At 38.2% G+C, this 27453-nt stretch overlaps 1 protein-coding gene across 1 annotated transcript in view; it reads right to left on the bottom strand.

Moving 5' to 3' along the window:
- The window catches only part of LOC145674531 (putative serine protease K12H4.7), a 136831-nt gene that overhangs the window by 63189 nt on the left and 46189 nt on the right, over positions 1-27453 (bottom strand). Inside the window, exons 2-4 of the mRNA XM_081744688.1 lie at positions 12647-12862; positions 7024-7205; positions 2106-2338 (exon numbers count right to left, since the gene is read on the bottom strand). Coding sequence (XP_081600814.1) covers positions 2106-2338; positions 7024-7205; positions 12647-12853 — 622 coding nt within the window. The 5' untranslated portion in view covers positions 12854-12862. The remainder of the gene's footprint in view (positions 1-2105; positions 2339-7023; positions 7206-12646; positions 12863-27453) is intronic.

Consider the following 27453-nt stretch of genomic DNA (forward strand, 5'->3'; position numbering starts at 1 on the left):
ATTCAGATTTTATAGTTTGATCGTTTGGCTAAAGTGGCTATTGCAATAGTCGGTTAATTCTCTAGCGATTGGTATAAAAATGATCAAATATACAATGTCATGACATTTCGATTTGATTTTATTTCTGTAACCTACTTTACTAATAAACTAAACCTGACATGCTCATTTTTCGGAAGGAGAGAATACATTTGTGGAAATCATTTGAACTCTTAACATCTGGATACGAATGTAATTTATGGTATTATGTTATTGATATGCTTAAAATATATTGAATTAAGTTGTCAATGCACTAAGCATAACACAAAATAATAAATTATCTGCAGGAATGCAATCTGTTATTGTAATTCTTGAAGAAAATAATACACAATTAGAGATCAAATATTAGGGAGTGTCACTCTATGCATTGTGATGGTAATACAACATAAAGCCAACTAATTGAACACAGAGGCATTTTAGCTTAAATATATGGTAATCACTTCTAGTGTTAAGGGTTTCTGATCTTATCCTAACACATATGAGTTCGAATATGTGGACGATTTAGTGTGTTGATTTTATGTGTTTAGGAGATAGTGGTTTGACGACAAGCTTCATTTAATGTGAACTTCATTAATAGCGTGGAGATGTTAAAATAGTTTATCCTAAGGTATTCGGACTGTCACACTTATAGTAAAGAATTGAGACACTACGCAAAAACCTGGGAGGAAAATGAGCGAACGAAAGAAGAGTTGAAAACACCTATTTAAATCACAAATGCAAGTTATTGCTTTAGGCATATTACCACAAATGGATTAGTCAAGTCACAAGTATTCTAAGTATCTACAACGATAGATTCCTTTATATGAATTTATAAAAAGCAAGCTCATTAAAACTTTTCTGTTGATTTCCACTTCGAAGATCTTTCCAAAGTTTTACTCAAGAACAATGGTCCATAAATAAATGGTGCTTCATTAAGGATTAAATTTTTACCTTGTAGTTCTAGTTCTGGTTGTAGTTCTGGAATTTATAACCCTTATTTTTATTTATTTAAAGTACGCTAGTTCCTTGCGTGTCAAAATCTTAATGCTGGAAGGATAAATTAACACAGGAATAGTTTTCACTATTTATGATCGTTTTTAAATACAATGAAAGTTCCCAATAAAAACAATCATTATTATTGTTATTAAATATTTTGCCTTGTGAAAGGTTCTGGGACTAATGAGGGCGTTTTCTTAGTTTTTTTCTTAATTTTTAGTTTGGCCCTGGAAATTTTTCTTGCATGTTTCTCGATCTTCACCTTCCTCTTTTAACTCCGAATATTTTCTTCTATGTTTCAAATCACGATCATTTGTGTTCTTCTTCTTTCTATTCCTCACTTTCCTTCCATCTTTCCTTCTATGGTTGTGTGAAGAAGACAATTTCTTCGCAAGATGTGTCCAATCCAATGTGACTTTCTATGAAGGATGGTGGCTAGAACCGTTTAATTCTCTCCTATCTTCGTTTGTTACTCTCGCTGTCCATTTTATCTTCTCGATCTTTCTCCAACACCACATTTCGAAACTCTCTAAATATTTCTTCTCTAACTCCCGTAATGTCCAAGTCTCTGAACCATACAGTCCAATAATCCTTAGTTGACCAAATTCTTCCTTAGTCCAATATTAAGGCTGCTAGTTAAGAGTGATCTTTTTCTGTTCAATGTTTCTTTGGCTATGGTAATTCTCGACCTGATGTCTTTGGTGAAGTACACGTCTTTTGTCAAAATGCTTCCCAGATATTTGAAATGATCGACCTCTTCAAGTACTCTTTGTTCTACTCCTATCCGTAAGGGCGCATTTCCAAGGGAGATTCTCACGACTTTCGGAAATAAATCACATTGTAATGAATGATTAAAGGAAAACTGTAAAATATGAAGTACTAATACACACACTCAATATTCAGATTGGGTTGTATAATAATCAGAAGTATGGTCATCAGAAATAAATAACTCACTTACTCCAGTTGGTCGAGAGAGTTGACGATTGTATTTAATAGGGATAAATATTAACTTATGCGACAAACCGTTGGATACAAATAAAGGAAATTGCTCCTTACTTAAATGAAATCCGTAATATATGTCTGGATATACTTACCTTTGAAATTTGCTTCTGCCAAAACAGGCCCACTTAACGACACTGCTCCGTGTATTAAGTGTGGGTACTTCAGTCTTGCCCACGCAGCCAAGTTACCTGCGTACGAACACCCAAAAACTATCCATTTGGCATCTGTGAGATTATGCTCCTTTGTCATTCCCTCAATGAATGTTGCGATGTCCGCTAATGCTTGTTCACTACTAAGGTACACTAAATTCTCTAAACTCGTATCTCTGTGCAGGAGAAGGAAAGTTTGAGTATTAAACTGAAACCATGTTTGTACGGACAAAGTACAAACCACATCACACTGTAGTATTTTCCCAACTTATCAAGTAACACATATACACATACATAAGAGGTAACTGAAACATAAACCTTACTCATCTTTATATTGCAAACAAATCATAACAATAATGTGTTATTACATTCAAACACACCTCTTTTTATACTTCTTCCATTAAATATCTTATCATAATAGCAAAATTTGTGGGTAACGCTAATTTCTAATACTTAACAATCGTCACTACGCTACGTTCGTTAGGATAGTGCAATATTTAGCAAGCTTTGATAGCCAACCAACATGAACTTTAGTTAATACTTATTATTACATATCAATAAGGTTGTAATTACATACACAAAATTCCCAAGTATGTATTCCATGTCAACCAGAATATAATTAAGTAGCTACAGGGTGCGCCAAAAGGTAGGTGACAGTCCTGTATAACGTAATCGTTATACACCTCTTAATCAACCCTCGTATATACATCCCATCAGCGAGACAAAATTCTTAAAAATTAAAACTACGAAGTTTCTCGCTCACAAGTCTTTCTATGTGTATGTGTGGTTAGTTGCCCACTTCTCTCTTCGCATAGCCTAATTTGAAAAAAAAAGCCTCAGATTAGCTTTCTCCCCCCCTCTGTACAAGCTGAATTGCAAAGCAAAGGCGGAATACTGGACTATATGCTTTAATTTACATAGTTCATATTAATCGGTAGTTATTTACTTCATTCTCTGTTTAAGTGTAATCAATATACACTTAATAACGCAATAATTAATTAATTACTTGCTATCAGGGGAGCAACTACCTAAAAAGTCAGTGTCTTACAGGAAATATTTTTTGTTATAAAGATGTATTCATACGCCCTTTTTGTTTGGATCAGAGAGCAACACACATAACGGGGACAGTGCGACTGACAACATGTAGCAAGTGGGATTGTTTCGCCATAAGTCGTACCAAAGAAAAAATCAAAAGCCTAGATAATAATTATATTTTAAGTTATTACTGAATGCAAACGTTATAAAGTGCAAGGTAAGTTTATTTTTTTCTTTTGTTTTTGCTAAATATGGTTCATCGACTCCAAAGTTGTACTTGATAAGGTGTGAAAGGTAAAGTTTGACGGAACATCGAAGGGGACGTAAGAAATTAGAAAAATATTCACAACCCAAAGAAAAAAGATCTCCCATGGTAAAATTTCAAATAATAATAATAATAATAATAATAATAATAATAATAATAATAATAATAATAATAATAATAATAATAATAAATCTCCTTTTATGAAGCATACGTAAAAACAATTCGCGATCCCGGTAATATTCGTGCACGTTCGCCGGTGTCTACGATGGGCCTTTAATATCACACACATAAAGCATAATTTTAGTGCAAAATCATATTTGTGTTTATAAAGTAACAGTGCTCACAATAAATCAATAACTCTTTCGTCATTTTAATTCTTTTGTCCTATTAATATCAATATTTGTATTAAAATCTAGTGCTCTTAGTTTTACAAATTATGTGGTAAATATGTGGCTTTGTTATTTATTTACTACTGAAACTTATTCATGATGTTTAATCAAAGGAAGGACATTTCAGGTAAGGTCCGAATATGTATGTGTACGGATTTTATGTTAATGTGTCTACTATATAATTAACGTAGTACAATGCAAGGACACGCTTTCTACCTATACAAACTTTAAGTATTCAACTTAATTAATTTTTAATTTTCTAGATTTATCTCCGAGGTTATGAGAGACATAATAAAGAACAGAACCAAAGATATGTGAGATTTTGTACAATGCAGTTCAATGTTCGGCTGTAACGATACCGTGAAATCCCGTCAATAACGGTGGGTACACGAATGAGACCCTAGTCTCCGTCATGTCTTGACGTTTCCCCACAGAAACATGCCAATTCAAATCCCATTCTTCTAATATAACTTGACACCCAAACCCGAGTTACCTTCGTACCTGCAACATAAAAGTCTGTTAGGTTAGAGTTCCACATTGGCTACATATGATGAGTGGGGGTGAGAGAACCTAACAACCACACGTGACCACCACATTTTTCAAGACTGCATATGTTTCAAGACTGCTTTTGATCAGAAACACAATGCTGCTGTCCATTTTGTCATATCACTAACCGTTGATGGATTATGGCCTGTTTTATCGTTGCAGATTCCAGTGACTGAAGAATGGTGCTGAAGACCCAGGAACGTATTGAGATCAGTCTGATGTGTGGAAATCACATCTCGCGTGTAAAGGGTGCGGAGTTTAATGGCTACATCCCGAAAGAGAGGCCATATCCCCCAATAGTGTTGTCAAACTCTTCAGCAGATTCCGGGAGACTGGTTCTGTGGACGACAGACATCGTAGTGGTCTTCCAAAAACGTCTACAGATTAGTGATATCAACCGGCTAGGCTCGGATCGGTTCAAGTGAACCAACAGCTCGAGCCGGCTCGGTTCGGCTCAGCTCAGCTGCCAGTACCTTAACTGCGTGGCATGCAGGGTCAACAACTTACCGGCTGAGGTAAGGCTTCTGCTATTCTCCGAAATGTGCGACTAACTCGTACCATTGGATCCGGCAAAGTACGTGTGACCTCGTCACGTCCTCAGCGAGGTAGGTAGTCTTTGACTGCCACCCCTACCGGCGGAGGTGAGGCTTCGGCTATCCAACGAAATGGGCAACTAGGCCGTGCCCTTGTGTCCGGGAGATAAGGCTACGCGGTACATCAACACGCATGAAAGAGCAGGCAGTTGGTGTGCCCAAAGTGTGGGCGGATCCAACGCCCTACCGGGAGGATGATGTAGGTATTGCTCTCAAAGAGCGTGTAGTCCGTGCTCTTGTGTCCGGGATGGAATACCACTATCCTAACGCACATTCTCTCCTTAGGAGCTCTGAGGTAGTGTCCTTCTGGGATGTTCCACACCGTCCTAGGAAGTTTAAGACCGTACAAGGGGAACCACCTCTCCCAAATGGCCATTGTCTTTAAAGGCAGACAGTCTACATCAGCCATTGGGTCTGGTAATGTACGGTTAACCTCTCCCGTAAGAAATGGTAATTCCGTATTGTTCGAACGGCCCTACCGAGGAAGGGTGCGGGTGTCCCTTCTAATGGTTGTTTACACGTACTATTGGGTTTCGGACAAGTAGCAAAGCTACAACGTATACGTGTACATAAATACGTGAAATATAGGTCGCCCCGGATTGTTTGGGCAGGTTTACCAGGAAATACACGGCTACCTAGGGGCTTGGGGAGACACGGCACCCAACTGAAAATGTCTGCCTTGAGCAGACGGTCTACATCAGTCATTGGCTCTGGTAATGTACGGTGTACCTCTACCGTAATTAGAGGAAGTACCGTATTGCTTGAACGGCCCTACCTGGAGGGGAGTGTTGGATTCCTGCCTGCAGGGGGACAGAACGGAGGTGGGGGAGGGGCCAGTCCCAGGAATCTGGGTAACGGCTCTGATTCCACGGAAGTGAGGAAAGTCTGTAGGATATGGGCCGGCACCAAACTCAAATGGTGACTTCACACGTACCATTGGGTCCGGAATGAGATACGGGAGTATCTCAACGTGTGTGGGGTACCTCTACACAACAAGACGGTTGCCAGTTGAACGATAGAGGTAGGCAGGGCCGGGATTGAGCAAGCTACCTGTGGCATTGCCTGTTGCCCCGAATTTGGGTTGTACTGCCGGGCTGTGATCATACCGTGGGATTCGGTAGCTCATGGGAGCCAATCCCAAGAATGTGGGTAACGGTGAGCATGGAGCATGGGCGGGAGGTGAGCTTACATTATAACGCTCGGGCGCCACGCCTGCAGAGCATGGTAGGACTGGCTCGCTAGCATTTTGCCTCCACCAGTAGTTAACTGGTAGGCACTTAGAACTTCAGTCTGGCCGCGCAGTGGGCGTATCCCACTCCCTCAGAGAATGGGGGTTACATCGCTTAGGCGAGTCAGGATTAGGGGACGAATCATGGCCGTGCACTTCGTGCACGAGGACTCAGGTCCAGTATTGAGCAACTACAGGCAGGGTGCCTCGTTCGGCGGAACCCGTCCACTAAAGAGACCGAACGGTCCTGTGCATGCTCTCCATGCATGCAATTAAGCATGGAAGTAGTAGACCACTAGCATCAACGTGTTACAGGACTGTCACCTAATTTTTGGTCCACCCCGTATAAGCAACATGAGCAGTACCGGATTTAGAGGGGCTAACCGGCTGAAGCCCCCAAAATGATGTTACAAAACATTTCAATGAGTACAAGAAAGCGTTTTAGCTTGCTATGAACTTTGACAGAGCACATTGTTGGACACCCTCAGAGTTTCTGGAAGGAGAAGATGTGAATTAATTCAAAAATGTTCCTTAAAATTAAACAAATGCACGAGCAGGACTGAATCCACAGCCTTGTCGTCGGAGAAAACTATTTGACATGGTCTTATTATTTTAAAATTTGTTTAAGATTGGTTGCACGATTGGTACTCGGTAACGTAAATGAAACCGAGTACATCGCCAAATATAGTGAAACGAGAAGAAAAATACATTTGTATCTATTTCAAATACTCTCCATAAACCTCATTCTTCATGTTCGAAGGACGGTTATTTCTCATAATAATGAACATGTACAAGGTATACTTACTCCGTCGGACGACTCTGTCCATAAAACCGATGCTCCAGAATAGCACGAAGTGCTCCATATTCTTCGGCATATTTTCTCCATCCACCATGTTCCATGTCGTCAGAAGACACAGCATCCTCTCCTCCAATCAACAGGAAAATAGGACCACCCGGTTTATAAAGCGTATCATTTGCATAATAAAGCTGTTAAATAAAATATATGAAAAATAGTTCAAACAAAGAGAAAATAGAACTAGATAGGTAGTTTTCAAAAATAACGACAATATGCATACACTACACTACGTAATCATTGTGAGTTAATAGGACTGAACATTCTGATCTACATACTTTGTGGCAGTTTCTGTTCGTGACCATGAGAATAATAAACCCATTTGGAATTAATATTCGAAGGAAGGAAGGATTTTTGGACTATTGAAGGAAACACTACTTAAGGACTATTAAAGGAAAAAGAAGAAGCAAAAATAACCAAGTGTCACTGGAGCAGATCGAGTATTTAGTTATTAGACCGAGTTAACTCGGAGAAAAAACTTTTCCATCCACCGTGTGCATCTGCTACAGATATTTCTACATTTCAAATATTAGGTGCTGTATAGTACACGTGGAAACATGTTGCAACACATAAAGCCACATTCCAGTCTGGAAAATAGTAACGGGATTCCGTTCTTATTTTCTTGCCACGGGCGTCACGAACTCTGGAACACATATCGCACTACCTTGTAAGATTTCGCTTCTTCTCTGTGGATGGCGAGAACTCTAGGAAATGACGACGTGAAAGTTCTAATGGAATTGGATGTGTACTTGGTCGTCCAAATTTCAGTGACATTGATGGGATACAGCTGTATTACGTCATTTAGAATTTCAAGGGTATTCCAGATGTGCTTTGGTGCCACTGCATTTTTTGTACAGCACATACTGTATGAGTTCCATACGGCTAGACCAAGCAGATGCAAGAAGATTGGCTTGCAGTACTTCTTCGTTGTAGTCCACAACAACTGTAGATCTTTGATTCACTTGTTCCTCTATACATAAAATAAAATTTGTACGTTAGATATCTATCGCCGAATGTAACTTAACATGCGAATCTCTGTATATGAACTCAATTTACCAAATACAACGTGAAACTAATCAGTCCGAGACTATACAGGAAAGTACACTGAGAAAAAAAATGAATGTAGTGTAATTAAAATTGTATGTTACATTTGTAAATCATTTAGTTTTTTGACAACGTACAGGAAACTATAACTGAAAACGCATGTTCTGTAATACTTTCTCTATAAGTGTTCCATCTATACGTACTTTCCGTATGAAACAATGTAGGCGGTCAGGATCTCTCATACAAATGGACGTATATACCATATAGCTGACGAAGGTAACGTAAGTATATGCATGTGATATACGGAAAACTGTTAGATGTCAGACATCCTGCAACGAACGGCATGATGTAACATCTAAGGGCAGTGCCTATGTAGCATACGGATAACGTATGCTCCGTACTGATTTCTATAGTAAGCAAGAGGATACCGTATATTTGTACAATATACCGCTGTCCGGAGAACGGATTTTTCTCTGTGTGTGTAATATATGGAAGACTTTTAGATATCAGACATCCTGCAACGGCATGATCTAAAGGCAGTGCGTATGTAGCATATGAATAACGTATGCTCCGTACTGATTTCTGTAGTAAGCAGCAGGTTTCCGTATATTTGTACAATATACCACTGCCCTAAGAACGGATTTTTCTCAGTGTAGAAAAATGACGTAGTTTTTTAAAAACTTTCCGAGTTAACTCGGGATGATAATATTGTGAATGTTTTTTTTTTTAATCCGAGTTTACTCGGGCAAGTAAGGCAAGTGGTTAATACAAACGGATGATAATGGAAGCATTGTTGAAATGAGAATGTGGGGAAGCGGGAGTACCCCGAGAAAACTCGCGGACACAATGTTGTCCACCACAAACTTACTTGGACGCGGATCAAACCAGTGGTAATTGCTCTACCCCATGTACCAAAGGTAATTGCTCTACCACTGAGCCACAGTGCCTTTCGAAAAGATAACACAAAGAGACAAACTGAGGGATGAGAAAGTAACGTGAATACAAAAGGCTGTAGAGACATCTAAGAAGGTCCAGTAAAGAGACTGCAATGGCAGGACCATCTAATAAGAAAAATAGACTAAATGATCTCACGAATGATGCCAGTGGAAGGGAATCGGAAGAGTGGTAGAGGAAAACCAGGACAGAAATACAAAGGACTATCAGAAGGTGAACTGCGGGCAAGGCTTCAAGGAGAAGACTCATCAGAAACTTCAACTCCTCATATGAGGAGAAAGGCGGATATTATTATTATTATTATTAATTATATAGTACAGGTGGCCAAAAAGCGTGCAAATGCCTTAGTACGTTATCTGGGTAGTATCCTTAGAAATGACATGGATTGAGAATTTGAAATAAAAGCAAGGAGATAAAACCCCATCAGGAAGTCGCGGTTGGAAAGAGGGATTGCCGCCGTCGACGGTGCTGGGCCGCCGGAGGCAGCCGGCACTCGTCCGCTGCGGCACGGCGATCTATTTGTTCAAAGTAGGCGCAAGCGGTCGAAAATCGTAATATAAAATGCCCTATGCCGACTCTTTGCTGCCTGTTGCCGACCGTCAGAGTCGGCAAAACAGTCGGAAAGGCCACTTTCCGACCCTCTACCAACTCTTTTCGACGGCAACGTCGGCGCATTTACTGCGCGTGGAAAGACGGCAGTGTCCAGCCCCGGCAAGCCGACCACGGCATTTGGTCTGCATGGACAAATTGTCCGACTATAGGCGGCAGGACCTGATGGGGAATGGCGAAAGAAGATATTAGGTGGAAGAAAAGTTTGTTTTGGGGACCTTGGATAAAGAGTTGAGAAAAAGACTCATAAAATGCTTCGTGTGGAGTGTTGTACCGTATGGAACGGAAACATAGACATTACGTAAAAGTGATGAGAAATAACTGGAAGACTTTGAAATGTGAGTGTTGAGAGGAATGGAAAGAATTAGTTGGGTCGAGCGGAAAACGAATGAGAGGGTGTTAGAAATTGTGGGAGAGGAAAGAACACTTTTACACATTATTAAGAAGAGGAAGAGAAACTGGTTGGGACATTGCCTGAGAAGAAATTGTAACATGAGGGACATGATAAGAGGGTATGGTGGCAGGAAAGAGAGGGAGGGCGAAGGAGGCTACTATTAACGGACACTATAGAAACAGAATGATCATACGTGAAGACGAAGAGATTAGCGGAAAACCGTGGAGCATGGAATCTTCTGAGCTGCGGCAAGTGACCTGACAATAAGGGGAGAATACCTATGACGACGATGAAGGTGACAAGTTAAAAACGCTGCAAAATATATCCAAAGTAAGAGTGTATGTGGGTTATCTGGATGGGGAAAATATTTGAAGACTCACCACAATGACACTCGCCTTCTTGAAGTCCGGCATTTAAAATTTTTACACAAGCGCCTCAAATGGAAAGCGTGTCCTTCGATATGTCATTCTAATAGCAAATTTTATTAGAAATTGGATGGCAATGTTATTTCTGTTCAAGCGCTAACCATTATGAAGATATGGCTGTTTCTTTGATATGTCCCGAACAAAGGCAATGTTAGTCATACGGTAAAGACCGCACAGTGTTTCGTGACGAAATTCCTAGATCCTAGGCAAGCAAAACCTTGCTCATATTTTCGACTTTAATGATAGAACATGCATCTACAATTCATTCCTTGTGATGCTGAACATCCACAATTGAACAATAAAAAACAGACGTCAAGTTGCTCCATACTTAGTGTAGTCGAGTAACGTCAGCTTAGGAGAACGAGGGGCCATTCTACAGCACCACGCCAACAAATCCACACATTAGGTACCACTAGTAGAATGTGTCCGCAAAATCGCAACACCTGAACTTTGAAACATCATAACTTAAGAATCATAAATTTGATTGATCTTGGGTTGATTTTAGTTTAGCGTCCCTTTCAGCAGCGAGGCTATATGAGACGTGGACCTACTGATTAACGTGGAATCCGAACCACATGAGCTCCCGCCGGGAATCGAACCCGGGACTCCCGCGCAATCATAAATTTGAATGAGACGAAACTGCTACCTATGGAAATTTTGTCAATGTAGATGTTTCCGAAGTGTAAACCATTGGAAGAAATATACGAAGATGATTATATTTTTTAACGAAAATGAAAATCACACATAGAGTACAGAAGTGGTATTGTTCATTTACAAATGAGAATGTTGGTTTATGGGCTGGGTGGAAATGTATTATTCTGTAACAAAAATGACTAGTCGGTACCAAGCTCAACTATCCCACTTCCATGACAACGGCATGTATAAAGAAAATTTTCAGGCATTATGGCGTAATATGGCAATATTGTCGCAGTAGATGGTGCCAACGCGTGTGACTGGCAACCAACTACCTACGGATAGACTATTACAAAAGAAGATAGCTTGCCAATAATGGAGGAAAAGTAATACAGCGGTTGATTCATCTATATTGAGCCGATTTTGAATGTGTCACTTACCTAGGAAATGCCGTGTTTTCACCAATTCTGTTTGATCTGTACCTCTACTGATTATTGCCTGGCATCAGAGCTTCCATTGCAGTACAGTTCGTTTCAGCTTGACTATGGGTATTGCTCCTCACTCCTCTTTACAGTCTTTCCATGGGTCGATGACTGTAGGACAGGAAACGTTGAGGAGTCCGAAAGCACAATAGTTCATAGGGATGGCATCTGGACTCTCGACGGGAACGTTGAAGATGTGGATTTCCGATTTTGCAGTTTCCTGTTCCATACAGCGATTAATTTTCAGCAATATTTGCGCCGTGTGGCTGTATGCCTTGCCATCAACCTAGTTCACGTTTAGTCACTTCAATGCTGGAATTTTATGCTGGTACACTTCAGGAAGGAAATGAGTATGGCAGTACGCAACATTGATTTTGACATTTTGCTCCAACTTTCGTAGTCGCAGTAGTCCCTGTGCGAGAAACTGGTCACAATTATGAACCGCTTTGGGAAACGGTTGTAGCTGCTTGCGTGGGTGTGGTGGGCCCAGCACTCTGTGACGCATATTACCATGACACACAAGTAAATTTCGAAATTGACACTTTTGCACGGTGCATGACACCGTGAACTTAGCGTCGGAAAAGGTTAAACAGAACCCTTTCCAGAATCATTTAGATTTCGGCGGCATCATACTAGGGTTGACCACACTGCTCTACTATGTGACTAACGAGATATGTTTGCTTCCCTCATGGCAATTTTACGGCGATAGCTTGCACATTGACTTCGGCTCAATATAAGTGAATCAAACTTTGTAATCTACTTGCCCCTGGCAAAGACTCTGAAAGATTACACAATAATCTGGGAAATATTATGATTAGTTTTGGAGTGGTTCAAGAATGATACTACTCGCTGGCCTACTTTATGAATTAGCTTATCAAACAAATTAAATTAATAAATAAATCTTTGACCACGACTTCAGTTGGATACTTAAACCTTTGGTAGCAAACAATTATTTACATACATTCAATTTGTTTGATATAGAACATCCGATCTGTTTTCTAAGAAACATACAGTAATGTTTGATGATTTCTTACTTGCTTCCAAGTTCTTGAATCAGTTGGATTGGAATGGTCTAATCGCTGTTCGAACCATTGTTGTTCAGCTAGAAGTGTACCAATTAGTACTTTATGGCGCCGTTGAAATAGGTCTTTCCATCTTCCACGGTAAAGAAATGGTGACGATTTAACACCATTGGTAGTTAGAAAAACTGCAAGGAGTAATAGAAGAGTATTCCACTTCATTTCTCTCACCTGAAACACACAAAAATAACGAAATATTAGTGTAACAAAGTTAGTTAGCTTTAAACTGAATACAGTACAACATACACGCATACACAAAATACTTTGCAGGTGTTGTAACTGAATGACTGTTAGTACTTTCTTGTTTTCTATAAATATTCAACATTTTAGAAGTATTAACATCACGAAAGTTGCATGACAAACTCGTAATTTATTAGTCACATATTGATAACACCCATAAATGCAGCTAAGTCTCTCTCTCGCTCTCTCTCTCTTTTCATTATCAAACCAACAATTTATGAGCGTTATGTACAGTGGTGAGTAAGTTTGTCCTACTTAAGTTTATATAGTTCACTTGTAATCAGTATATAAAAATGCTATTTTCGGTACTTAAGTTATGTATATTAATTATTTTTTACTTATGGTTATTTTCAACGAACTTAAAAATGTTCGTTACTGAATACTCTGTGTCTGTCTGTCTGTCTGTATGCATGTTATTTGTGATTTTTTTTTCCAATTTTGAACCCTGCAGTCAATAGAGGACCAAAAACTATCTGAGGAAGTGATTAAGTTTATCGCGTCACTCTTACCGTTTCCAAGATATTAGCCAAAATGGTCGATTTCCAGAGATTTAAGGAGCTTTATCTCGGGAACCGTAAGACATAAAGAGATCATTTTGTTATTGATCAATACCTAAGAGCATGGCAAATATTTTGGTACCAAACAGTAACCGGTGGCCACTGATAAACTGGCTACTTGCCAACTGGCCACCGTTCCTCAGATATTGGCTGAAAAAGTTCGAATTTCGGGAGATTTAAGAAGCCATATCTTGTGAACCGTAAGTCACAGAGATATTACATTTTGCGAGAAACAGAAGGTGCGGATAAAAAGATTCACTTTTACATGTAGGAACAATCACAGTTATCCTTCCCGCTAAATGTCTCCATTATTTTTAAGTTCGTTCTGGCAATGCTCTTGGAGCATTCTCAACTGGTTACGTATTTGAACGACTATAATTCATTGTTATTTACATCCATAATAAGGTCGTTGATTGTCAAACCATGGTGGGCAAGTGTAACTAAAATATTCTGATATGGAGATCCTGAGAAAATAAATAAAAATATCTTATTGTTTGTTTTTTTTTTCAACTCAATGGACACTAAGGTAAGATCTGAAACCAACACACTTGAGACAGAGTGAATCTAGGAGGTCAGTTAACTTTAGGCTCTAAAGGTGTCCAGCGCACAAAATTTGAATTCGCATATAAGGAGGATTGTCGAAAGCCTATATTCTTATGTTTTAACATAAGACAAGCTTGTAGAGAAGAATTTATTGCAGTTTCTGATAGTTCTTGCAAGCACTCGAAAACCTATCAGTATCTATTTTCTTCAGTTTTCGAGATAATATGTTTAGCTTAAGCTCAGGCACACCCAGAAGGGAATGAAATGTTCTGGAAATTTTGACAGGTTGCCTTCGAAGCGTTTGGCCCAAAACCAATCGTTGTCCAAATTAGACCCCATTATTTGGAAGTCTAATGTTAAAATAGTTATAAATACATATTTTGATCTCTCGAAAGTAAAAGCATGTAGAAAATATATATTGTGGAGTGTTGCTCACTTTTATTTGGATTAAATATCGTGCTACAAAGCTAAGTTACATAATAATTAATCTAGAACACTGTAAGAAAGATGGCAGATGATACCTTCTTGTAGCAGATAAATCCACTCCTTATTAAAAAAACATAAAAAAATAAAATAAAATAAATACATATATATCGTTTCTGGAGATGTTCGTTCAGCAGCCTTCTTAATCCAACGTATATCCATTCCGGTCCAACGTGGCAACGTTTCGTCAGTTCTTGGTACGTTGCCGTCTGAGAGGGAACTGGAGGAGGTGTTTCTTCTCTAGTACAACACAAACAAGCGAACAATAGCATAACTACAAGTGTTAGTACACTTTTGATGTAAAAGTGGTTTCAGAAAATTCTCTGCAACATAATCCACAACAAGTATGCTCAATTTTATTTATATTTCTAGAGATTTCATTCTGTCATTTCTATTTCTATAGTCTATTTATTGTGCCCCAAAGATTTTGTATCTAGACTAAAAAGAAGAAATTGAATGTTATTGTATGTTTGTGTTAAATTAGCATGACTATATCTGTTTGTCGAAATATATATTACTAGCAAAAAAAAAAAAAAAAAAAAAAAAGTTAAACAAGAATTTTAGGAATGATCAAAAGAATGCATCAAAACATTGTGATCTTCTCCAATAATTAGACTTTGGATCAGGGCCCACAACATTTCTGAACGACCCCTAAACCGAGTTTTCTTTTCTTTTAACGGAATAAGCACATCATACTAAGTTAAGTGATACTTTGGCTTTGGCTGCACTATATGTAGTTCTCCAGATATAAGGCCTTCAAGAAAATTTTTACCTGAAATATATTGGATCTTTTAATCCACAAAGCAACTAAAAGGAAGTCTTGGACACAAAATAAAATCAAATCAGGGACATTCGTTAGGACACTGCTAATATCACTTTTCTCAACTTGGGAATACAGGTCATTAGAAACTTTGAATACTCCATATCGTCGCATGAGAACCAGAGAAACTCCAAAAATTCGGTTTTCGTTTTCTTCAACTTTGGACATAATTTTGAAAGCCCCACTTGATGTAAATGGAACGTAACGCCATCTGTTCTCCTTGTCGATCATCTGTTGTAATGTAGCTCAATTATCATCTTATTAAAAACAAATCTTTGTAATAAAATAATATTTTTGTTCTCTCGCCTGTAAACCTACGAAAATGGAGTTAAGTTCCTCTGGTTTTCATGCGATGATATATAGCGTTATATAATACGTTGTAAAGTCAATCTGTAAAAAAAAAAAGAAAAAAATGGAGACCTTGAACGAACATAAAAATAATGATCGGAGATAAAAGACATATATACTACAAGTACTTCAAGTATTTTCGTAAATCAATACCATGACGTTTCCATGATGTAATACAACTAAAGATAAGAACAGTAAAAGGTGATAAAGTACTATATTTCTAAATGGAGAAAACTTCGGAATCATCGAATCATAACTCAAAATGTGTCACATGAAATCGGTTACATAATAATTTATTAGTGCATTGAAGATACACATCTTTAGTTAAAATCCTATCAGCATATAGAAGACATAAAATTTTGAATTGAAGTGTTAAGAAGTTTAAGAAAGAACCAGTTGAGAATGCTCCAAGAGCATAGCCAGAACGGACTTAGAAATAATGGAGAGTTGGAGCGGGAAGGATAACTGTGATTGTTCCTACATGTAAAAGTAAATCTTTTTATCTTCACATTTTTCTGTTTCTCGCAAGAATTCGTAAAATATCATATCTCTATGACTTACGGTTCCCGGGATATGGTTCTTTAAATCTTCCGAAATTCAAACTTTTTTGCCCAATATCTGGGGAATTGTGGCCAGTTGACCAGTGGATACCGGTTACTATTTAGTACCAAAATGTTCACCATCCTCTAAGATATTGATCAACACCAATATCATCTCTCTTCCACTTACGGTTCCCGAGATATAGCTCCTTAAATTTTCCGAAATTAGATCTATTTTTTGGCCAATATCTTGGGAACGGTTAGTCATAGAGAGATGATATTAGTCTTAATCAATACCTAAATGGATGGTAAACGTTTTGGTACCGATAAAAACTGGTGGGCACTGGCCAACTTTCCACTGGCCAAACCAGTAGCCAGTTGGACAGTGGCCACCGGTCATTATTTGGTGCCAAAATATTCACCATTCTTTTACGTATTAATCAACACCAATATCATATGTCCGGAGATATGGCTCCTAAATCTTACGAAATCGGACATTTTTTTTTGCCAATATCTCGGGAACGGTAAGAGCGATGCAGAAAATTCCGTCACGTTCTCAAACAGTAATTCATGCACTATCGAATGGACGGCTCAAAATTGAAAACCTTCACGAATGACAGACAGACACACATATATAGAGAATTCAGTAACAAACTTTTTAAATTCGTTGAAAAGAGTCAATATTAAGAATTTTGAAAGTTTTACAGAAAATAGTAACTGGCCAAATCTTAAAAGCGGCAAGAAACTACCGGACCAAAAAAAAAATGATGAGTTGCGGGAATTTTTTTTTGGTGTTTCCATGAGGCATGGAAGAAAACAGACAAAATTGGAGTGAATGGTAGAAATGACATATTAAAATTTGTTTGGTTCCCAAAATTTAATTTTCTTTGATAATCCTGAAAGTGTCATTGAGAAAATTATATCTATTAAATGGATGAAAGTAGACAAAAGTTACGCTATTGGAGGATGGAAAAATAGAAGTGTATATATAGTACCAGAATATCCATTCTTTGCAAGGAAACAATACATTTCATTTTGAGTATAAAGGAGTGAATTTGGATTTGGACGGTATCGGAACTGTCACTGTTCATCACATTGACCCCGAAAATTATGGATTCGACACTATTATCGGTCATTCTCGATCATCTATATCTATCTGTCTATATCCACCCTTCCCGCCCCGGTGCTTGGGTTCCCGGGTTCGATCTCAGCCCCCGCCAAGTAAACTTTGTGGTGGACAAACACCGTGTGCGTGGGTTTCCTCGGGTTCTTCCGTTTCCTCCCACTTTCTTCATTCCACCATTTCATTCATTTCTCATAATCGTGGGACGTAAAACTGAAATATTTCATTGCATTTCTTCCCTTCCCGCCCCTGAGTAGCACCGTCAAAGTGAAATGATTAAAAAAAAGACAGAGATCGGTCTTGTTGTTCAAGAGCTGTTGTGACTATTGTTGATCACGTATTATGCACCTGCAATGTCTGGCTACAAATCAGAAGTGGAACAAAAGACTTTCTGCAATGAACTAAAATGATACATCTGTTAACTATGATAACCACATAATTTAATTGTGGTCCATACTATTAGTGATGAGGTAGTAAGTGTGCATTTTGCACTACTGTTCAAGCTATATATTATTTTTCGCGGTCAAAACTTCGATGAGATAAACTAAATACTACTCTGTGTCAGTGAAGTCAAAGTTGGAAGTGAAGATTAGGGAATAGAATTTAGATTTCTGGGCTTTCGGCATCTAAGGTCACTTAGTCCGTTATGTTTGAGGAATGACGTCCCTCGGCGACCACACTACCCGATGAAAGGGAAGAAAGGATTGGGGAAGGTAGGAAGCGGACTGGAACCTATAAGTTAGGTACCATTCCGGCATTTACCTAGTATAAATGAGGAAAACCCAGGAAAAACTCTTTCAGGGCATTTGGCCTGAAAAAAGCGTTTTACACTTCCTCGACCGAGTGCCCCTACCAGGAATCGAACCCGGGGACCTTGCAAGTGATAGAGTAGAAGATGTTCAGTAGATGCACAATTAAGTTGAACGATTGGTGGAACTATACCAATTGGTATAAATTGGTATAACTAATGAATATTTTGTAAAAATATGTCATAAGTCATTTGGTGCTTAATAACATTAAACTTGTAGAACTACTCATCTCGACAGCCCAAAATAAGCGATCCTTATGTTCAATTCTATTAACAAATTTTTAAAACTTATTAAGCATTAGTCTTCTTTTTTTGGATCAAAAGATCTTATATATTTAAATAAATTTTTGTAGGCTTTATATCTGGAGAACTACATATAGTGTAGCCAACCCCAAACTATCACTTAAATCAGAATGTGTTTATTCCTTAGAAAATAAGAAAACTCGATTTATTGGCCGGTCAAAAAATTTTTGGCCTCTGTTTCGAAAAATGCAATATATTTCATTCAATCAAACATTTTCTTGTACGCTTATATCTGGATAACTACATATAGCGTAGTCAAACCCAAACTATCAATTATCTCAGTATGATTTGCTTATTCCCTAGAAAATACGAAAACACGATTTAGGGACAGTTCAAAAATTTCGTGGCCCCTTGTGCAAAAACTAGTTATTGGCCAAGATCGCAATCTTTTCATCCATTTTTGGATAACATTTACTAAAATTCTTGTCTTAAAAAAAAAAAATTCAACGTTTGCTAGTGAAACCTACTGTCTAAACGTTTACTTGACATTAACAATATTTTCCATACTTATCAAAAATACTTTTTGAAATGTATAAAATAAATTACGAAAAACCAAAATATCGTTTATTTATACATACCTGTAACACTGTAACTTTTATATGATAATAAGTTTGCGCTAATCATTTAACACTGTGTTCTTCTAACTCCTCACTTCAATATTTAAACACATTTTTCTATTCTTATTTGTCTATCTAATGACTATTTTTATGGGCAGTGATGATTAGATTTTGTTTTACTAAAATGTTATTTTTTAACCTAAATCGTTTATAAATTAAGGTAATGATAAAGGAAACTTTTTCCAACTGATTGACTGTGAAAGTCTATAAAAATTAAATTTTAGCAGTTACTTCATACTTTTTTTCCATTTTTTTTACTTTTTTTTGTAATGAAAGCTATATCTTTATTTGTAATGTTAAATCTGCACTAACCTCATTAATGAATGTATAATGTTCTTGAGGATATGCACAGTTGTAATCGATACTAGAAAATGTCATAAATTTCTGCTAAATAATCATTGCAATATGCACTGAGTGTTCACTGAATTGCGACCACCTACCTAATACTTTGCTGATCCACCTTTTACTCAGGGAATTCCCTGGACTCGGTGTGGCATGGATTCTGGTAGTAGTTGATATTTTCCAAGGGGATTTTGCACCATGCATTCCTGATGGCATTCCACAATGAAACCACAGATGTTGGTGCAGGTGTCCTCGTGCGAAGAGCAACATCCCACACATGTTCTATAGGATTAAGATTCGGTGACTTACATGGTCAATTCATATGCTGCAGTTCCGTAGAATGTTCATTATGCAAAGCAAGTTGAGAACTGGCTTGGTGGCGCCGTGCATTGTCGCCTTCCTGTGGGTAGAAGTGTTGCATTTTAGGGTGTACGTGATTCTCTAACATCTGCAGGTACACAACGGATGTCCCACAGTGGTTCATACACATCAACAGTCCCAGTCTGTGCCAAGAGAACCACCCCAACCCATACAGCCACCCCCACATGCCTGTATAGTACACACCATGCACGAGGGATCCATAGCTTCGTGCTGTTGGGGCCACACATGCACACGCCCGTCGAAGAGGAGTAACACAAACTGTGATTTATCGACGAATACACCCTTTCCAATCATTCATGGTCCAATTAGCGTGTTTCTTTGCCCGAGTGCGACGAAGTCGGCGTTGACGTGTATGTCTTCTGCTGTGGAACTACATGCATGCCAGTGTACAGTGTATGGTTGTGAGGGTAATGGGTGTTGTGCATCCAGCATTGCATTGGTCATGTAGTTCCCGGACACAGATGGCTGATTTAGTTGTCACCAGCTGTTTGACGCAACGCTTGCCCCACGGTTTCAATCTCCGTACGCCCCTGTAGTTCCGTCTCTTGGAGAGCGTTACCCCATTTTCTTCTTACTCCTTGTACACCTTCACTACACAGAAACGAGCCCATCTGACAAGTATTCTTGACGCACCTATTGCTGTCTGGGTTATTGACCCAACTATTGCTTGGGTACCCACACTCACGCCGTATTACAATGCGGATAAATTTTGCCCATCTCCCATTATAAGAGTGTTGTCTGCCAACATGTAGCCTCGAGTGCGTTCTTTCTCTGCATTATTACTAGTCGGGTTGGTCATGTAATCTGCTTGGGTGCTGGCCACACTTTCTTGTGTGGAGGAGTGGTTGCAATTCAGTGAGCACTTAGTGTATGTGACTACAGTGAATAACAGCCGCAGCTAACCATTTCTCTTGAATAACTAAATGGTATCTTTGTAGTCTAAAGTGCACGTTAGTTCTAAAAAAAGGCTTATTTCTAAAGACCATTATTTCAAAAAAAAAAAAAAAAATTATATGATAGCATTATTACATTATGAGATTATGAAGAGACCACGAAAATCTGAGACTACTTTACTACTCAAAACTTGCATTTCTGCTTTACTATTTGTTACAATAGTTACATGAATGCTAAAAGTACCACTTTTGCATTAATTCTTAGTAGTAACTACATTACTGCGGCCAGCAGTCTAGTCTCAGTTACTAAGCCAGAGGAAAGAAAATATTTTTTCTTAGAAATATACGGTAGATGTGTAAGTCACATTTAGTTTATTCTAATTACACATTCGAGCCTTGATTGACCTCTTATGTGAATTGTAGTAAAGTGAAGAAAGTGAACGTTTTGATCCAAAAATCAGTCTCAATTCTGCTGGAAGTCAGGGAATCAACCCATGATCAACTACATTAAGAAGACGCATAACGAGGCTGTGCACATGTTTCTCTTTTTGTATAAAAAGAACAAGAAAAATAGTGGACGAAAATCCTGTTTAAGTGGCAGGTATAAGCGAATCTTGGAGACATTTGTAACGAAGAACAGTAGAACTAATGTGGCGAAGTGTACTCCACAATTTAATCAGAAATTTAGTCGGCTAACTAATTATATAGCCTATGGGACTCGGAGGCTCAATGCCGAATTTAGAAAAGCTCTCCATTCACTTTTGTCCTTAGCCAACTCGATCTAGTTTCTACTTTGTATTCCTATTTCTGCAAGATTCCACCTTAATATTGTCCTTATATCTGCGCCTGAATCTTCCTAAAGGTCGTTTTCCTACTAGATTTCATATCAAAATTTTGAAACTGCTGCTACTTTCTTTCATTCTGGCTACATTAAATACTCACCTGAGCGTCCTAACAATGTTTCACCCTAACACAGTTTGGTAAACGGTGTAAATTATGCAATTCCTCATTATCAAATTTCTGCCGTTTCTCATTCCCATTCCTCTTGAGTCTGAATATTCGTCCTAGGATTTTATTTTCAAATACCTTGAGTCTAGTTCTTCCCTCAGAATAAAGCACTATGTTTTTCAACCATACACCATAACAGGCATGATTATCTTTTATATAGGTCTATATAAAGCTTGAAATTCCTCGACAGAATTCGTTAGGGCAAAAGATTTCGAACTGAATGACAATACGAATTTGCTGCTGTTTGTCAACATCTAATTTCTTCGTGGATGTAGTTTTGGTGTGTTAATATTGATCCTAAATATTTAAAAGTATCCATGTTGTCGAATGTACAATGTTTCAAAAAGAATATGCGTATTTCAAATGCATATATTTATTAAACTTTAAGACACACGAATATGAAATTTTACACACATATTTAGGAACCTCTCAAGTTCAAATTGCAAATGTTCAATATCCTCCATCAGCGACACGAACAATATCACATCGATACTCAAATTCCTCCCATACTCGGGCAAGCATGTCCTGCGTCACTGATGTTATGGCAGTACCGATCCGGTTCTTCAACTCTTCCAGGTTCTGTAGGAGCTGTGGTACATAAACGTTGTCTTGAATGGTAATGAAACCTCACAAGAAGAAGTCACAAGGTGCTAAATCCAGTGACCGTGGAGGCCAGCTGAAACATGCTAAGTCGCCACCTCCTTGACGACCAATCTAACGGTTCGGTAGAGTTTCATTCAGATACTCATGCACTTGGTGATTCCAGATAGGGGGTGCCCCATCTTGTTGAAAAATGAAGTAGTCTTCGTGCAGCCTCAGAAACAACCAGTTTTGTAACATAGCGAGATACTGCTGACTGTTAATCGTGTTTCCATTAAAGAAGAATGGGCCGTAAGCAGATGATCGGGATATCGCACAAAACACATTGATTTAGGGCGAATCTCGTACATGTTCAATGACTACGTGTGGTTTCTGTAAGTCCCAAATTCGAACATTTTGTTTGTTTACCTGACCACTAACACGGAAAGTCGCTTCATCACTGAACACGATGCGTTGTGCAAAAGCGTTATCATTGTCAATAGCATCCAGAATCCGGTTACAAAATACCACACGTTTGCGTTTATCACCAGGACGCAGAGCTTGTAACAGCTGTAACTTGTATGGCTTTATAACCAACCGACGTCTCAAAACACACCAAATTGTTGTTGTCGGCACTTGTAACTCCCGACTGGCACGACGAGTTGATTTTGAAGGACTACGTTGGAAAGCAGTTTGAATTCGTGCAACATATTCTTCAGGAACACGAGGGCGGCCAGGACTCTTTCCTTTACACACACATCCTGTATCTACAAACTGTCGATACCATCTACGAATGTTCCAGTCATTCGGAGGATCAATTTGGTACCTCAACCTGAACCGTCTTTGCACTGTAATCACGGAATTGCACTTTGCAAACTCGAGAACACAAAATGATAATTTTTGCTGCGGAATAGCCATTTAAACATATGACGGTTACCAAGCAAAACAGAAGACAACTGACATCTAGCGGCTATTAATATAAACTAGACTATTTATTGTTTCTCCAATAGCCGAGCCAATTGCAGCAATCGATAGTTTGGACAAGATAATTTTTCGTAATACGTATATTCTTTTTGAAACTGGTTGTATTATTTGATATTTTGACGTATTTATAATTTGCAGTATTACGATCCACAGTTTCCTTGCATTTAGTTTCCTCTCCATTTACGTCTAAACCCGTGTCCCTGCGAGCGATTAATACAACCTTTGCATTTGCTTCTATTGTTCACCTATCATCTCCTATCAGATTTACGTCATCAGCATAAGACATAACCTGGTGAATACTATTCAGCTCTAGGACCTGGTTACTATCTTTCATTTTAAGTGCAGCATACTTCAGAACAAAGTTGAATAATAATGGCGAAAACGAATCTCCCTATTCCTGGCCATTCTTGTCGTGAAAGCTCTTGTACAAGATTTTTCCTACTCAGACTTTATTTTGGATTCGTTTTTAAAACACATCTTCATTAATGTAACTAGATTTGTAGTTATTCCAAATTCTATTATTATTTGTACGATGATTCTCTCCTAACTGACTGGTATGTCTTTGTAAAATCAATAAATAATTGATGTACCTGGGTATTGTACCGGATATTACCACTTCTTTTCGAGTATTTAATAACGAATTGCAAATATCTTGTCGATAGTTCATCGATTTGGCCTAAATCCGCACTGGTAATTCCCAATAGTTTCATCTGCGTGTGAGGTCAAACTTTCTAGCAAGTTGTTTCAGAGGATTTTGTTGGAAGTTGACATATAAACGGATAGACATCAGATAAACTTAAATCCATAGAAACAGTAAATCCATTGAAATCTGGAATTTTATTTTATTTTTGTCACTATCAGCCTGCTTTCTTCTCTCGTATCTTTAAAGTAAAAATCTTATCTTAGTACTCGAAACAGTTTCCTCTTAAAATGTGTTTGACGTAAAAAAAGATAAAGAAATATCTCAACAAGATTTCTTTGATAGTGTTTATTAGATAACCAGATGAAAAAAAAAATGAAGCATCCTTCACAGTGCAAAGCAATACTTATAGGACACCATTTATAATGTCCAACCGTGATAACGAAGAAAGCAAAAAAAGGGAGAAACTTTGCACGAAGCAACTATAAGGAGGGAGACATCTTCACATACAGACCAATTAAACAGAAACACCCAACAAACAGTGCTACTAACACTATATATATATTTTCAAATGGCACTACGTCAGATTATTACATATTTCAAATCTGCATGTCAAACGAAAACTGAAAATACCACATTTATTATTCAGTGTTGCAAACTAAGGATGAAAATGAAATGAAATCTTTAAGTTTTACGTCCCACGTTTATGACGGTAAGGCTAAAGGAGACGGTGATGATGAGAGATGAGTGAAATGGTGGAATGAAGAAAGTGGGAGGAAACGGGAGAACCCCGAGAAAACCCACGAGCACGGTGTTTGTTCACCACCAAGTTCACTTGGCGAGAGCAGAGTTTGAACCAGAGACCCCAAGCACCAGAGGTGAACGCTCTACCACTGACAAACTAAGGATGTTATAATATGACAAACACCCACAGTTTCGAAGCTTTTAACGCACATAGAGCACAACGGAGAAACACAGGATAAAACACATCAAAAGTACCTTAGCGTTGGATACCACAGTCATGGTATGACTTGTTTCGAATGAATAGGAATCAAGTTACCAGGGCTTGAAAATTTATGTTTTATTTCGAACAAAAAAAATGCTGAGATAAATATGATATATAGTTATTTGTGTGGTTTGTAAACGGTTTGTAAATTATTTTGCCGTTTACAGGAATTCGTTATATCAAACCGTTCCGGAGATATGATAAGCATTGATGCAGTTCGCAACACTGCTAAAATCATGTAATTCCGAGGGCTTGTAATTACAGCTAATAAAAGCTATTGCTGTAATGCTATAGAAGAAAAAGAAAACAACAATCATTTTAAATATTTTCCACAAATACGTCGTTTTCAGCAGTAGGATATATGCCTGTAATTCGCACGAGTAAAATAAAGTATTTTAACTCTCTATTTACCTTAGGATACGTATATGAGGGATGATCTAGGATTTAAATGGCGTCGGCAATATTACTATTCGCCTCATTGAAGACTAATATCGATCATTTTTTTAATTACTTTTACATGATTCGGCTTGACTTGGTCTTTAACTGCATTTGAAGTGTCACTATTCACTGAACAATCACGTAAAGTATGAATTCGACATTAATATTGGTGAAAATGAAATGAAATTTTGAGTTTTACGTCCCACGGTTATGCCGGTGAGGCTAAAGGAGACGGTGATAATGAGTAATGAATGAAATGGTGGAATGAAGAAAGTGGGAGGAAACGGGAGAACCCCGAGAAAACCCACGCACACGGTGTTTGTCCACCACAAAGTTCACTTGGCGGGAGCAGGGTTTGAACCCGAGACCCCTAGCACCAGAGGTGAACGCTCTACCACTGAGCCACCGCGGCCCCCTTAATATTGGTCGTTTTCGATTAATATCTACATGCCATCCCACTTATGCCTTCTCTTCTTCTTGCCCAAAATGTGCTGCAACCTAAGTTAGACCAGAATCCAACCAAAAATGATCAAAATCAGTTGAGTAACATAGGAGCAGTTAGGTGTCATATCCGTCAACCTTCACCTACTAGAAAATTTGCTTTAAAAAATGCAGGATAAACTCATGTACCAAAAAATCATCTAAATCTTCGAAGTGCTCGACGACGCAGATAAACGTTTCTACATTCGTTTTTTTTTCTTAATTTTGTGCAGTAATCGCCAAACTTCTGAAGCTCCTGAGCTACCATACCGTTTTTAAATAATACTGTGAGCTACAAACCTAAGGAACAACCAACTGTTTTTTTTAAAAAATCTTACATTTTTTATTGCCTATAAACTTACATATCTAATAAATATGAAATGAAACTATCCAAGTTAGCAAATATCTAATATACACACAAAAAAACATAACGTTTAGCAAATGTCTAATATACACACGAAAAACATAATGTTTAGCAAGTCCAATATACGCACGAAAAACATTTAGCAAATGTCTAATATACACACGAAAAACTTAACGTTTAACAAATGTCTAATATACACACGAAAAACATAACGTTTATCAAATGTCTAATATACACACGAAAAACATAACGTTTAGCAAATGTCTAATATACACACAAGAAAACATAACGTGCACAACCCCACGCGTATTACAATCAACTGTGAGATAAATCTGACAATGACATTTGCGCGGGAGAAACAAGCAGTTATTGTCGTCAGCGCCCTCTGTCGTTAGCGTTAACACAGTGGAAGAACCAAGGTTAACACGATCTACCGAAAATGTCCCCGCGCGATCGACGGTTTGTCGATCACTGCTTTTGTGTTACGAAAAAAAAATGTGGTGATGGTGAAGAAAATCAATTCAAGATCTCAACGGATTTATGTGTTTCATGGCCCCTACATACCGAAAAAGTGATTTTTCGATGTCAATCCTTCTCTACATCCCTTCGTCCGGATGTAAATGCATTTTCTCAACTAGGGGCCATATTCTTCAACATATCCAATCCAAAGTTTAAACTTAAGGCTTTATTAAACAGCTTGACAAACATCTTGGCATTTGAAGGCGACGCTCGAAGTTCCCTAGCAAATGAGAGGCCAGCGGTATTGCCATGTTTACTTTGTACACATCCACGTCTATCCTCTGCCACCTGATCCCGCAGTAGTTTGTCTGCTCATCCATAGCCACACCCCTTAGCATTAGGCAACGTCGCGTCAGAGCTTGTGTTTTATTAGTTTAGCTGAAATGCCAAAATGTTCGTCATAGGCTTTAGATTCCCTAGGAGTGTTTTTTTTCTTCCTGTCTCCAAATTAATGGTAGCTTACGGAAGGGTCAAAATTGAAAATTGGGATTTTCTCAGAAACGAGTCTAATGATTTTGGTTAAACTGCATTTTCCATTATTTCATTAACAATTTCATCAACAATTATTAACACCATTAACAATCATTAACAATGAAACATTAAATATATCATTAACAACCCTATACTGTAGTATAAATCATTTCTCGGGAAAACTCGAAAGGGATAGTTTACTCCTAGGGGTGAGTTCTTTCAGGACGATTTTCCGGAAACGAATCAAACGATTTTGTTCATTCTTCAGAAATAAAT

The sequence above is a fragment of the Thermobia domestica genome, chromosome 17, assembly GCF_964235325.1.
Source record: "Thermobia domestica chromosome 17, izTheDome1.hap1.1, whole genome shotgun sequence".
Classification (NCBI taxonomy): Eukaryota; Metazoa; Arthropoda; class Insecta; order Zygentoma; family Lepismatidae; genus Thermobia; species Thermobia domestica.